This window comes from Emydura macquarii, unplaced genomic scaffold (genome assembly GCF_026122565.2).
Source record: "Emydura macquarii macquarii isolate MOO-44397 ecotype Brisbane River unplaced genomic scaffold, CSIRO-AGI_Emac_v2 contig_1390, whole genome shotgun sequence".
Classification (NCBI taxonomy): domain Eukaryota; kingdom Metazoa; phylum Chordata; order Testudines; family Chelidae; genus Emydura; species Emydura macquarii.
Window position 1 is genome coordinate 7,395,245 of NW_027131527.1, and position 13,445 is coordinate 7,408,689.

At 42.7% G+C, this 13,445-nt stretch overlaps 1 protein-coding gene across 2 annotated transcripts; it reads left to right on the top strand.

The window, feature by feature from the left end:
- Positions 1 to 1,171: 1,171 nt before the first annotated feature.
- On the top strand, positions 1,172 to 4,808 carry LOC137156025 (uncharacterized). Of its 2 annotated transcripts, XM_067552578.1 has the most exons (4): positions 1,172 to 1,391; positions 3,282 to 3,378; positions 3,824 to 3,987; positions 4,342 to 4,808. In XM_067552578.1, exons 2-4 carry the CDS (start codon positions 3,292 to 3,294, stop codon positions 4,715 to 4,717), a joined length of 627 nt encoding a protein of 208 aa, XP_067408679.1. In that variant the 5' UTR covers positions 1,172 to 1,391; positions 3,282 to 3,291; the 3' UTR covers positions 4,718 to 4,808. The 2 variants fall into 2 exon arrangements, 1 of the variants encoding a protein (XP_067408679.1); XR_010920640.1 differs by lacking the exons at positions 1,172 to 1,391; positions 3,282 to 3,378 and adding an exon at positions 3,525 to 3,684.
- Positions 4,809 to 13,445: the final 8,637 nt, after the last annotated feature.

Below are 13,445 nucleotides of genomic sequence, written 5' to 3' on the forward strand. Positions count from 1 at the left end.
TTGCTCGGTCAGTGGCTACTCCAAAGACCGCCCCAGCCCTGGAGTCGTGCTGGACGCCGCTGCTGTGGCGTGCTACATGTAGTACCGCTGGCCCGAAGAGGGGCTTCGAAACAAAGTCCTGTGCCCTGCCAGTTCATCTCTTGCAGCCTGGTGCGGTAATGTGGAGGAGGCCGCCGGTGTACAGAACCAGGACGTGGCCAGTTGCACCTGGACCTTTGAAATGGAGAGAATGTTTCACTTCCCTTTGTTTATTGTCTCTTGAAGGAGGTGATTGATTGCACAAAAACTAGACAGATACAGAGTTGTTCTCCAACAAAACAAACACCCAACTACAGCATCTGGAAATAATACCTTGCTACAATGTAGCAACTTTTTCTTTTCTGGACAGGGAAAAAATATTCTTCAAAAGCATCTGCTTAGTTAACAAGCAATTAAGGGCAATTTTTCAAGTGGACAGTTTTTGTTTTGTTGGTGTAAACTGTATCTACAAAATTTAATTCACAGTCCCCTTTTTTTCACCTGCAAAGAATTGCAAGTGCAAATCTGAGTTCTTTTGCGGGGGATTACCATTTTGTGAAGGCAAATCCATAAATTACAGCTGCAAGCACTCAGAATTCTAAACATAATTCAATTTTCATGATGCAAGTTTTGTGGGCACAGTTTGGACCCACAAAAAGGAGTCCTTCGGGAAAAATTACTCCTTACTGTTTTTAAATAGTGATTATTGATTTTCCATTATAAATAATATGGTGATTAATACATTTTCTGTAAAAGATAATTCAAGATCACACTGCTAGAAGAGTAATGAGAAAATATTTACTGTATTTTAATGTACTGCTATATAATCAGTAACAATGTTTATGTACAAAATGATTAACTGTATATGTATATGATGTAGCCTGAGTCATGGTCTAGAAAAGTTTTGTTTGTTTTAAATCAAGGTTAAAGGATATAAAGCACAAAGTGTAGAATTACATACCAAGAGTGGTGCATATTTTAAAATATTTGCTTAATTTGTTGTTGTTTGGAATGTTTATCCTTTAAAAAAATTCCAAATAAGATTTTTAAAAATTAAACTGACTAATGTATTGCATCAGTCAGAAAGATCTATAATAATTTACTGATAGGGTATGACAGCATGCCCAAGGTATTGTAAAAGCTACAACTGAAAATGGTTGTGCTGGGGATGTGGATCTCTTATCATGTTTGTTGCATTTTTTTTGTTCCTCTCTTAGGCTTGAGTCTGGTGTTCCAATTCATTTCTGCGTTGTATTAATTTGTTCCGAAGAGTTTTAAGCTCTTTGGGATGGGACCAACTTTTTATTTTGTGTTTCTACAGTGCCTAGCACAACAAAGGTCCCGATCCATGACTGGGGATCCTGTGAGTTATGGTAATACAAATAATAATTATTAAGAAGAATTAGCAGCGATAAAGTTTAAATAGTTTACTTTATTAAGCCCTAATTTACATTGGAATTTTGTTACTAATAACCTAGTCCAGTAGTCCTCTACCACCTTGGCCACAATCCTGAAAACATTTATGCATTAAGTCAGTGGGGCTACTACTGCATGTAAAGCTAAGCGCAAGTGGAAGTGATTGTGGGAAACAGGGTTTTTTGACTGCTCTCATTAACTGCCAGTCCTGTCCATCCAGACAAATGAACAGTAGTGAACCAGAATGATACTCATAGGCTGTCTCTAGACTACAGAAATGAACCATTGGTAATTGACTGGTAGGGTTGCAATGGTATAAATAGCAACAGTACAGTACACCCACACTATATGTTCTAGAGTCCACACTAACAGTAGCTCTAGTTCATCGCTTATTTTCAGTTGTGCAAGTTTGATGTGGTCTCAGGGCTTGTCTACACTTATGGCACACTAGTTGCAACATTGTATGACTTACTGAAGATGCTGCCTATGCCAATGGCATAGGTACTGTACCTCTCCAAAAGGTGGTAGCTATGTTGACGGGAGGGGCGTTCCTGTCGATATAGCACTGTCTGCTGCAGTAGTTCAGTCTGTATAACTGCATCACTTGGCTATGGATTTTTCACACCCCTGAGCAACAAATTCATAGTGTGGACCAGGTCTCAGATTGTCCTTAGTTAGCATTTCTCCACCTCACTAAATCACTGTTAGACCTTGTCTACGCTACACAGTTTTGTTGACAAAAGGTAGCTTTAATCAACAAAACAGTGCACACTGCAATGCTCCTTCTGCTAATGTAATTCTCTTGCTACACAGACATAATAAAACCACCTCAATGAGAGGCATAAAGCTTTATGCAACAAAGTTAGGGTGATACAGGGTCAATATAAATACTGCACTTGCTAAAGTCCCGCTAAGGGCCTCCAGGAGGTGTCCTACAATAACCAGCATAACCACTCTGGACAACAGTTTGAACTCCACTACCTTGCAGCCAGATACACAGGCGTGTTCCCCACCCCATGTACAGGCCTGGGAATTTTTGAAATTATTCTTCCTGTTTGCTCAGTGTGGAGAGCTCACATTTCATCTTCCCAGATGAGCGTGCCAGCTCCCTGCAGCAAACATGCTCCTACCTGAAGTACACCAGAGTTGTTGGAGCTGCTGGGTCTGTGGTATGGGCATGGGATAGTTAGTGTAGGCAGGGGAAGGTTTAGCCTTCCCACAGAGCCAGGCGAGGCCCCACCCCGTCCTGCTACCTCTGCAACAGAAGCTTCCCGGGCCCTCTGGGGGCCGCTCGGGCGCCGCTCTGGGGCTGCTGGCAGGTGCTGGGGTTGCTACATTGCCGGCAGGCACTGGAGCTGTGCGCTGCTGCTGCACCAGGGCAGCTGGGGCCACTGGTAGGCACTGGGGCCACTCTGGGGCCACCACACCAGGGTGGCTCGGGCCATGTTGGAGTCGCCGCTTCGGGATGACTGGGGCTGCCGCACCGGGGCTGCCAGGAGAAGCTGAGATTGCGTGCAGCCCCGGCTCCGGAGAGTCTGGGGCCACATGCAGCTTGGGCCGCCTAGCTGGGGCTGCTGGCCAGGACTGTCAGGCAGCTGGGGGGGCCAGGGTGTCCCTGTTGGGACTTGGGGCAGCCCGGCTCTGGGGTAGGGTGGGGCAGGACTCCTATGGCTTCAGTGGCGAGGGGAGAGCTCCACGGTGGCAAAGGAGGGGGTGGGAGGGGCATGGCCTCAGGCGGAAGGGGAGGAGCCATAGGCTAGCCCCCCTCACAGGTGGTTCTGTGGGGAGAGGAGGCTGTGCAGTTGCAACTGCACTCCAGTTATAGAAACTTTGATCCTTATGGGCAGATTGTTCGGCATGGTGGAGAAGGAGTATGAAAGGGACACTCAAGTGTGCTGTGCTAAGATCAAGGAGCTGAAGCAGGCATCCCAGAAGGCAAGAGAGGTAAACTGTCACTCTTGAATGGTGCAAAGACATGCCGCTACAAGGAGCTGCATGCTATCCTCAGTGGCCCCCCCCCCCCCCCGTTCTCTAACAGCCCCTTGGATACCTCAGGAGGACTGGAGGCAGCAGCCAGTGGAGTTAACTCCGAAGACAAAGTGGGAGATGAGGAAGTAGAGTTGGAAGAGGATATGGGATAGGCGACAGGATCGTCCAGTAGCATGGCAAGCCAGGACCTCTTTTTGACTCTGGAGGGGTCTTGCCAGTCACAGCACTCCAGTGTGCTGGATGCAGGAGAGGGGAGCTCCAGTAAGTACTCGTGCTTTGATACTGCATGGTGACATGAAGTAGAGCTCACCTTTATTTTGTTACCTGGTAGAAGTGGGATAAGGGATGGAAATTAACAACACTAGCACTGTTTGCATCTGTTTCTCATTCCCCTGTGCAGCTACCCAGTGCAGGCCCAGCAGAAAAGTTTGTTAATGCACCCCAAGATGTCCCGGGAATCCTCCAAACGTTCCTTGGTAGAGCTGCTTTGTTTCTTCTCCCGCTGAAGGAAACTTTGCTACACCAAACAGCAATTACTTCTGCAGGAACCAAAGCAGCACCCAGGTGAGCGGCACACAGACCTGGTCTGAAGCCACACACATGCAGGAGATGTGCCCTTGCATCCTCGCTTGCCTTCAGGAGTGAGATATCATTGATCACCCCCACCCGTGGAAAATGGTGCTTGTATTCAGAATAGTATCCCTAGGTGCTTATAGTGAGCCCCTTTGGAAACTACTGATACCATTTGCCCCATCTTGCCCTTTCCATCCCAGGCTGAACTCACCATACTTTGAGCACTCGCCATGCTGTACGCTTGCCCAGGGAAAATGAGAAAGAGGTGTATGTAACAGTTATGATTCAAGGCTGTGAGTGCACTCACAATACTGCCTCTATTTATTGTTTGTTTTACTTCTGCAGATGTGCTCTTGAGGCCGCCTTTTACACATTTGTGGAGCACTTCTGTCAGATGAGGCGAATCAGAAGTAAGGAGGCCACATTTAGAGAAGTTCTGCAATCATCTGATGCTGCTGATAGCAAGCAGAGGCATGGAGGGAGACAAACAAAAAATTCAGAAGGGATAGCCAAGAGAGGAAATGGGCAGGAGCAGATGATAAAGATGATGGAGGACCAAACAGATGCTGAGGTCCCTGATTCCACTGCAGTTGGAACACATCCGTACTCAACTCACCCTGCAGTCCATACAGAACAGTGTGCCATGCCCTCCCTCAAATCCTCACACACATTCCTCGCATGTTCCCAGCCCCTCACAGTACTCCTTGCACTCCACCCCTAGAGACATGTTTCATAATGACAGCTGGATTCACACACAGCTATGAGAGAATCATTTGAGAGAGCGTGCTCCTCAGTTTCAGGTCCCTTGTAAGAAATGGAACTCTGTGTATTGCTGTTTAATAAAAATTTAGACTTAGAAATGAAATGATTCTTTATTTGTGTCCTACACATGGTGGTTGCTTCTGAAATTAATACATAATGGCAATCGACACAGATGGAGACTACAATTAACGCTCAGGCAGGAATCATTGTACAGGTCATTCAAGACAGCAAGTAAAGAATGCCTGGCTGAATGCATTATAGAAAGACACATTACTGGAGCTCATTGTCAAAATGTTGCTTCAAAGCCTCCCTGATTTGAATAGCCCCCAGTTGAGCTCTTCTAATAGACCTGGTATTTGCTCAAAATCAGCTTCCAGGTGATCCACCTCAACACTCCACCCTGGGGAAACTTTTCCCCCTGGACTTCACAAATGTTATGCAGAGCACAGCAGGCTGCTATAACCATGGGAATGTTTTTCCTCATTGAGCTCTAACCTGCCATAAAGACAGCATCAGCAACCCTTTAATCTGCCAAAGACACATTCAGTGGTCATTCAGCACCTGCTGAGCCTGTGCTCCTTGCTGCTGTCCTTGTTGCTGCTGAATGCAAGGCTTCATGAGGCATGGCAGTAAGGGGTAAGTTGGCTCTCAGGATCACTATGGGCTTTTCCACATCCCCTGTAGGAATCTTCTGGTCTGGAAAGAAAGTCCCTGCTTGCAGCTTTTTGTACAGGCCAGTGTTTTAGGATGCATGAGTCATGCACATTCCCTGACCATGCTCTGTTGATTCAGTAAAATGACCCTGGTGATCCACCAACACTTGCAATACTATAGAGAAGTAGCCCTTCTCCTGTTGATGTACTCTGTTGCAAAATAATCTGGAGCTAAAATTGGGATAGGCTGTGCCATCTATTCCCATCATGGCTAGGGAATCCCATTACCACAAAATTTCCTGTACATTGCCCAGAGTCACAGTCCTTCATAGCAGGAGGCGATTAATGGCCCTGCACACTTGCATCACCACAACCCCCATGGTGGACTTCCCAACTCCAAACTGATTTCCGACTGACCTGTAGCAGCCTGGAGTTGCCAGCTTCCACACAACAATCACCATGCTCTTTTCCACTACGATGGCAGCTTTCATTTTGGGGTCTATGCATCACAGGGAAGGGGCGTGCTCCGTACACAGTTCCAAGAAGGTGGCTTTGTGCATCTAAAAGTTCTGCAGCCACTGCTCATCAACCTATGCCTGCAGAATGATACGATCCCACCACTCTGTGCTTGTTTCCCAAGCCCAATAGCAACATGCAGCTGCTCTATGAATGCCAAAAGCGGTCTTGAATTGTTTTTTGCTATGGCACACAGCAAGGCAAGCACCACGGATTCATTTTCAGATTTGTAGCTCATGAAATATTGCAGAATGAGCCACATTGTGTTCAGAATGCTCATCACAAGACTGGAGAACAATGCAGGATCCATGCTTGCAGGCAGAGATAGCGGGCACAGTTTACAGGGGCTGTTGAAGAATGGCGTAAAATGTAGTTGAAAGCCCATGGAATGATGGGACAGAAAAAACTGCATCATGGGAAAGTGAACCCACTCCCATGATGCATTGCAATCCATTCCCAGAACTTCCAGCAGCAGAGTTGCACAGTGGGATAGCTACCCATGGTGCACTGCTCTCAGTCGATGCTAGAACACCAACTGTGGACACACTCCACTGACATCAGGAGCATTGCGTGAACATGCTCAAGCGATGCAAATATGGTTTATGATCGTCAATGTAGCTTAAGTCAGCTTAACTCTGTAGTGTAGGCGTAGCCTTAGTGTTGGTCTTTCGTGAGCATCAGAATAATCTTTTTTCCCCCACATCTTTATCCTGTCTTCTGCATGTGTGTCATTGGACAATTGTATCACACTTAGGGAAAGAGGTGCAGAATAATGCAAGCATTCAGGGGTTTAGGTGTCATATTTTTGGATAATGAAACAAAGTTACTTTATATTTTATATAAATAAATTACAGAAATTATAATCTTTTCAGATTTATAAGAAAAGCCTGGTCCCATCGTACCTGCAGTATTCATCAGGGCTCAGCAATTTTTGTCAGACCTACATGTGCTAAACCAGCAATAAGGAAACAAGGGTATATCTTCACTTATATCCAAATCATCTAAATGGATCCCATAGATTCTCATATCTCAGTTGGCTCATCTCAAAGAACATGCATCCATTCTTGGCAGCTGGAACTGTACCTTGAGAAAAGGAAAAGTTCACTTCCCTTATTTCAAGGAAGGAATTTAACCCAAACTCTGCCAAACACTGATGATACATGATGCTATCATCATGCATTTGATCCTGCACAACGCTGTCACAGAGTGTTGTGTATGAGCATAAGACAAAAAGCAGTGAGCACATCAAGGAAGCAGGAAAGCCAATCCTGCAATAATAGGAGCTATGCTACTTAGTTACTGAGTTATTCCTGCCTAGTAGAAGGAATGAGACAAAGGAGAGGAATTTATAGCTCAGCACTTAATTTTTATCGCACTTAAACCAATGTTGTCGCAAGCACAAAAAATCTCCACCCACTCCTGCCCCTAAATTTTACCCTGAACTCCCAAGAATAAGGCCAGGTCTCCACTTAAAAGTTTTGCCAGCATAGCTATGTCAGTTAGGAATTGGATTTTTTTTACAACAGCTATGCTGGCAAAAGCACTGGTGTAGAAGCAGTTATGCTGAAAAAATTTCCATTGACCCCCATGGAGCCAAGCTTTCACCCTTGAGATACAGAAACATGAATAAACTGAGCAGGCAAAAACAACAACATTTCTTCTAATACACATTCAATTTATTTTAAATGAGGACTTTGTATGTAGTATTTTAATCAGTTTTAATTTATTTGTGTTATTGCCTGGCTTCTCCCTGGATCAGTAAGTACAGTATTAGTACACTATAAATCACAGTGTAATGTGGTATAGTGTAGTATGTGAACTACTAATAATGCTCATTCTATCTCAATTTCAAATAGTTTTGGATGAGTTAAACAACATTATAATTATACTTGAAATTTAAGGACATGGAACTAAAGTTGCTTCTTTCCAGCTTCCATCCTTTTTGTTTACTTTCAAACTCTTTTTAGGAAATAGATTTTTGTTCATGTTATACTGGCAAGCTGTCAAAAATGCTAATACAATAAATGAAAAATAGAGTTATTCTCCACATCATTTGACATAATCATAATCAGAGGCACTTAATAGGTTAAATTAACCAATGAATTGTATACCCGAAATATACATTAGACACCAGCACTGTAACATTATATTGCTTTCCTAAAATGTAGCTCAGTGTCTCCTACTGTACTTTTATTATGACATATGAACAGCAGTGTTCTTTTCTTTTTAATTGATTTTAAAGGGAGAAAGCAATTGATTGTGTATCTCTGCTGTTTTGAGTACAATGAACACATAATCTGTTTTAAATACCCAAATTAGTATTCACAAATGAATCAAACTTGTTTAGCCACATCATTTAAAGAACAGAATACACTTTCTCTTTACTTTCCAGAGATGCCATTGCTGAGGAGAATATAATTTATATATAAAAGACAAGACTATATTGATTCTTGCAGCTGCCCTCTTGTCAGAAAATAAGAGAGTTGTTCAGAGGATTACATTGCATTCTTATCTAGAGATACAAGTGCCATACTATAATTTGGATATTGGCATTATGGGTCAGATCATGCATTTCTTGTGCACCCAAAATTTCACTAAAGTTAATGGAAGCTTGAGGTGCATAATTTTAGTATATGTTACTATTTCCTGTTCATGTAATCAAAATGTTAATTAATATTAAATTTCCAAGGTGCTGCAAGAAATTTTATATATGCAATTCGGTGTTGACTTTAACGGAAACAGCCTGTCTACCACCTTATGAAACACTTAGAAAATGTAACTAAACCTCTATTTCAAATTATGGACCAGATGTGAACAAATTCAATGCTATATCCTTTTACTATCCCTTCAGATACTTTTTACAGTGATGTGATCTTTTCTTGGTATTATTATATATACTGTTTATTTATGGTAATACCCACAGTGTGCTAGGCACTTTCCAGACAGAAAAGAGGGCACAGTTCCTGTCTTAAGGTGCTCACAAGCTAAGATTACACAGACAAAGGTTAGGGGAAAGGAAACAGAATAGTCATGGTGGTACTTGGTAGGGGTAGCAGGAAAACAAGAATTCTGGTTGATGAAAAAATGCTGAGGTTTCAGAGTTTGTTTTCAGTCAGACTTGCTATATTGCATAGACAAGATAAGCAGACACAAGAGATATTGACAACTGCTAGTACCTTGGGTATATTGCCACAAATTACTACATCTGGCACACACAACCCCATGTGTGGGACATCTTGGGGAGGACAAGATGCAGTCTAGGCTCCTGGCCCAATACTTTTGGCCGGGTGCCTTTAAGGAAGTCAAGAATTTCTGTGCATCATGTCCCAAATGCCAATTAATGACCTCTAAGGGAATCCCCTGGGCTCCACTAATACCCCTCCTCTTGGTGGAGACTCCCTTTGAAAAAACTGGAGTTGACCTTATAGGCCGCATAGAGAAGAGTGCCTCTGGACTTCAGCATATACTGGTCATTATGGACTATGCATACCACTCCAATCTAGGAATGTTAAGACTATTGGTAATGAGCTGCTGAAAGTCTACTGGTTAGGGTTTTCCAAAAGAAGTCCTGACAGACCAGGGGACAAATTTCACATCCTGGCTGGTGAAAGAAGTTTGGGAACTATTGCAAATCAAAGCGTTATGCACATCCGTGTACCACCCACAGATGGATGCCCCTAGTAGAAAGATTTAATCTGACACTCAAGAGGATACTTAAGAAATTCATTGCCCAGGATCCCTGATGCTGGAACCAACTACTCCCAGCCTTACTTTTCGCCATCATAGCCAAGAGATCACAGGAGACTGCAAGCCCCAAAACTGAAAGACAGATAGACTTAATTGGAGAGGGTGCTACAGGACTCTCATTGTTTTAATTGGAGGTGAGGATCCAGGAACTGAGCTCACTGAGAACAAACTAGGGAGGGTCAGTCAGGAGAAGTGGAGACCCCATGAAAAACTACTCCAAGAGATGCTGGCAGAATCTCTCAGAATATCATCTGTGGGAGATACTTTTGCAGGGGGAGCTGCCCACCCCTCCCCAGATTCAATTGTAGGGAGGCCAACCCAACCCCACTCAATGCTATGAGGCAGGTGTGCCCTTCCTGGGCTACAGTAATAATCGACACCTTTATTCACACTGACATTTCTTAAGGCAGAAGTTGGAGTAACTGTTCTCTTCACACTTTTCCTGTAGAGTGAATGGGACAGAAGGTACTTGGATTTCTGAGCAATACATTGGCCTGGTGGCATCCCGGTGCTAGTGCATGTGAAGAGCAAGCACCAGGATGAGTCAGCAAACCTGCAAAGGAACTAGCATATGGGAACTGGAGAATTGCAAACCCAGTTTGAAAATGAATTTCTCGTTGTGGTTTCTAAGTCATAGAACTTTATATTTGAAAATTGCATTTTCAAGTTGCTGTGTTCCTTTAAAATGGTACAATACATTATCAGTGGCTCATGACTATAGGTAATTTTAGAGTTATCAACATTACCAATAGGCAAATTGTGTACTTATGAATCTGAAGCCAGCTTCATTACCATTCAGTATAAAAACAAATGTAATCTTGTGTTCATATTTATCCATTTGTCTATACTACCCTCTAGTGGAAGTCTGAACAACGTAACCAGAATAGCCTAATTTCCCTCAAAATAATCCTACTTAAGAATCATAAATGACTATATGATCCAGCTTTGCTTTTGTTTGGAAGATAGACTATAGGTCTCCAGGTTTTTAGGTAAGGGCTCTGACACTAAGCATATGGAATATTTCTGTGAATTCAGCATTCCTAATGCTCTATATGAAGAACATGGCAAAATTTGCCATAAATTTATCCTTTATAATAATAGTTTGCACTTACATGTCTTCTTTCCTCTGCGGATCTCAAATCACATTCCAAAAACTAAGTAAATCTCACAAGTGGTCACTGAGGTATATAAGTATTATTATACCCAATTTACAGCAGTGGTGTAGTTACGGGTGGGCCTGGGTTAGTCATGGCCCACCCACTTTGAAAGCAAGTTCACCCAATCAGATTTTAAGCAGTTCATTCCGCATTTTTATCAACCTCTGTTTCGCTTGTGACACAAGGCTTGTGTCCACCTGTGTCTTGTGATTTTAATCTTGGACAGTTATACAGCTCCTTATTTAACTGTTCCTGACTTCATTGGAACTAAGTGCCCTAGTAACTTTTTATACAGCCACATTATTTACTGTACCAACTTTAAAACTGTCTTAGTAAGTATTTTATAGATCCGCACCCTTGAGAACAAATATAATGAATTTATGTTTTGGCAGGTGTTATATCTACATCTAAAAGACTTACTTGATTAAAAGGAGCAGCTGCAGCTACACAGCCTATCTTAATCCCAATAGGACTATATCCACCATACCATACAGATAGCCTAGTGTGTTATTTGAGCAGAGATCAGTTTACCCATTTGCACTGCCCTGCAGGAACTGATTGCACACGTTTATTAGGTCTTCACATTTAGAGAAGATATAGGTTAAATATTTTTGGTCTGGGCATTTGACTTTGGTTTATTACACACAATATTTTCACACTGCAGCATTCTATTTACACCATTGATAAAGATGACTGATGAAGTGAAACTGACTGTAATTCACTTTCAGGCATAGGTGGTGACATTGAGATGGAGAATCTGAAAAATGTACAGCCTACAATACACATCTTTACATTGTACACTACAACCAAAGATGAACCCTTGGGAGACTATCGTTCCTACAAGTCATGACTCTTTGGAAAGCAAGGACTAGATTCTCCATAGCCCTGCATCTTGTGTAGTAATTTGACCAGTGCAAAATGGGCATAAAATGCTGCCAGTTTAGAATTCTAGCATTTTTCACTATACTCGGTGTTATTTTAAAACCCTAGATCCTGGAGTTAGGTGATTATATGAAAAATTTAGCTTTCATTTAAAAAGAATAAGATTCTAGCCCTCATGACTTCAGAGAAAAGCTTGAAAATGTGACTCAAAAATCAGAAGGCAAATAAAAGAAACCCAACATTTAATTATTTTAAAACTACATGGATTTTAAACCAATCTCATGATTTTAGAGGACCTGACTCAATTTTTCAATGCTTGGGCCTGGCGATACTGCTCTCCTCATAGCCAGAAGTCCTCCTTCTCTACCTTAATGATTAACTCTTCTTTCTGTTCTGAGATATAATGTGGCACTCATCTACTATTTAATTGTGCATAATCTATCCTGAAATGAAGCCTAGGGCCCTCCAAATCTCAGAACTATACAGCATATGACTAAAATTTGAAGTAACTCAAGCTTCATTGCAGTACAGAGTTCACACAGCAGTGATGCATAGGCCCCACAGCAGAGGTAACACTGAATTAATCATGATGGGTATGTCTACACAAGGAAAAAGATACGTGATAGCTAACATGGAAAATACTATTGGAGATAGTCCGACTTGTGGTTTTACCTTGGTCTAGCTGATTAAGGTTAACTTTATCATCCTGTCTTGGCCGCACTACTCTAGTATTTTATATCAGCTATCCGACTGAAAACACACGGTTTTTTCTGAGCTTAGACATACCCTAACTGAACAAAAAGAGGAGACTGTGTTAGGTACAACCAAGAATCAAGTAAACACTGCAGACTTGATTGTCCACTCTGACCGAGCTACTTGTGGCAGAGGAATGAAGAGGGACAGGAGATTAAGATATTTTAAAATAATGTTTGTATTTTTTTGCATTTTCACCCTGGCTTTATTAACAACTGCAAGAGGCCATTTTACAGTTAAGAATAGTCAAAGCACAGCAGAGCCCCTGGCATTCCTCCTACACTTGGAACTGTGTGCGGAAACAGCTACCCCTACCTTATGATAAGGAGTATTCTCAGAGGGCCAGTTCTAAACATAGAATCAGGCCCAGTACTTCCTAATTTAGTTCCTTGGGCCTGTTCAATAAAGAATAATCTGGGATGCAGGAAATTTGGTTCTATTCTTCCAGCCTGAGCAAGTCATTTAATCTCTCTGGGCAGGTCTACGCTACCGATGCAAGTTACAGAAACCTAAGCACTGTCTGCACTGGTGCTATCTCGGCAGGAAATGCTCTCCCACCAACATGGCATCTGCCTCTCATGGAGGTGGAGTAACTGTGCTGGTGGGAGAGTGTCGCCCGTAAGCCTACAGCATCTTGACCAGATGCTCTACAGCAGCACAGCTGCATCGATGATGTAGTGCTTCTAGTGTAGACCCGCCCTCTGTGTCAATTTCCTCATTGCTGTTTACCATTTGTCATAAGAACAGCCATACTGGGTCAGACCAATAGTCTGTCTAGCCCAATATCTGATCTTCCGACAGTGGCCAGTGCCAGACAGAGTGAACAGAACAGGGCAATTTATTAAGTGCTCCCCTCTCATCCAGTCCCAGCTTCTAGCAGTCAGAGGTTAAGGGACACCGGAGCAGGGGGTTGCATCCCTGCCCATCTAGGCTAATAGCTATTGATGGAGCTATCCTCCATGAACTTATTTAATTCTTT